We start from the raw sequence: 1,689 nt of genomic DNA on the forward strand, positions 1-1,689 counted from the left end.
TTGTGGTACATTTTATAAAAACATGAGTGTGTCGCACTACATGATGCTCAAGTAGTTTGAAATTTTTTATAAGTGTTAAAAGTAAGAAAAGTATGAGATAAAAGAGCACTAAAACATGTGTAAGTACTAAACTGCAAGCAAAAGACTATAATCACATTTTAAAGATATAATAGTGTCACTATTACAGTAAGTTGTACAGAAAAAAAGTAACCACGTGTTAACTATTATGCCTGTTATACAGTCTAAAGCTGGTGTTTTTATAAGCATAAACACTCAGTAAAAACTCACGATACCTGAAAAACTATGGGAGATGTCATGTCACAATACATGAACGGTTCATAACTGTGATTTTATAATTTTGACATCATATAACAGTCTGTGGTGGTAAAATATTGTTCTGACTGTTAAAGTATTGTTGTTATTATTTGTGTATACATTAATACACGTGTGGGTATCTTTTTTTGATACAATTTTGTTATATATATAGCACACAGAGTTTTTAATGTTTATTTCCTGCCAGAACTGACTTCAGACGTTTGTATGCCAGCACATACTCAGCTTTTGTGTGAAAAAGTTCAAAGCATGGCTCAATGCAGAGTGCCACTTGGCATTGTTTGCATTGGAAGCAGGTTTCCCGTCCCATTCGTTTCGGTACTGGTTCCTCTGGATTAGCGCTTCGGAACAACTCTGCTTCAGCAGGCCCACAAACGACACATCGTCGCTTTGCGTGATTCCTGTTTCCTGAGGATGGCAAGTGGCAGATGAAGTGTCTAGCACTGAGTCTTTGCAGAACTTCAGCTGATGATCTCTTCCTGCCTCTAGATGAAGGACCAGATATTTCTGATGCAGTCACCAACTGATTCACCAACTCCCTTCTGAACACTCTCTGCAGGACAGGTTGTTGACTTCTGGTTTTGTACAGAATGTACGAATTTAACACAGCTAGGCCGAGCACATGGAAAAAGACCTTTTTCCACCACTTCAAAGTCCTTCTTTCAAAGCTGCCATACGCTACCATCTGATCACATCTATCAACAGCACCCATATATTTGTTGTAGCTCAAAATGCAGTCTGGTTTTTTAATTTCAATTCCTTCCTGGTCTCTTTTACCAGAGTCTTCCATGACACCTAAATGTATTATTATATAGTAAAACTATCCATTTCAAGCCACAAAATGTGATAGTGTAACAAAATGTCTACATGAATTCATTTTGTCAAATTTTATAATAGATAATCATATTGTTTACGGCAACATGAAAACAATTACGAATAGGAAAGCAAAAATATTTTGAAGTTAAAGAATCTAAACATATACCAGTACTGAATGTGACATTGAAACATAAATTGCCACGATATAACATTCTGTTTAAGAATATTCAGATTCAGTACATTTATATTTACCATTATACAGTTTGGTTTTTTCAATATGAATGTGAACTCAACAGAGTATTATCGAAGTTATGGTGCTCAATACATGTATCGTACCTTTGTGTATTGTTGTGAGAAGATGTACATCCTTTTTGTCTGCGTACTTGACTGCAACAAGCATGTCGTTGTTCATTACAAACATCTCGCCTCTAACCAAACGCCGATCCTTTAGATCCTGAGGTACACCACGTCTGTTTTTTCGCAAGGTTCCACATGCCCTTAGTGTCCTGAAGTAATTGTCCATGTATTCAGAAAATAAAA

The 1,689-nt window shown here is 36.1% G+C and overlaps 1 protein-coding gene across 1 annotated transcript; it reads right to left on the bottom strand.

Moving 5' to 3' along the window:
* Positions 1 to 499: 499 nt before the first annotated feature.
* Positions 500 to 1,640, bottom strand: LOC138331358 (piggyBac transposable element-derived protein 4-like). The gene is made up of 2 exons (XM_069278924.1): positions 1,486 to 1,640; positions 500 to 1,128 (listed from the first exon to the last, which is right to left on the bottom strand). Exons 1-2 carry the CDS (start codon positions 1,568 to 1,570, stop codon positions 500 to 502), a joined length of 714 nt encoding a protein of 237 aa, XP_069135025.1. The 5' UTR covers positions 1,571 to 1,640.
* Between the last annotated feature and the right edge of the window lie 49 nt (positions 1,641 to 1,689).

Source organism: Argopecten irradians, chromosome 9, assembly GCF_041381155.1.
Source record: "Argopecten irradians isolate NY chromosome 9, Ai_NY, whole genome shotgun sequence".
NCBI lineage: Eukaryota > Metazoa > Mollusca > Bivalvia > Pectinida > Pectinidae > Argopecten > Argopecten irradians.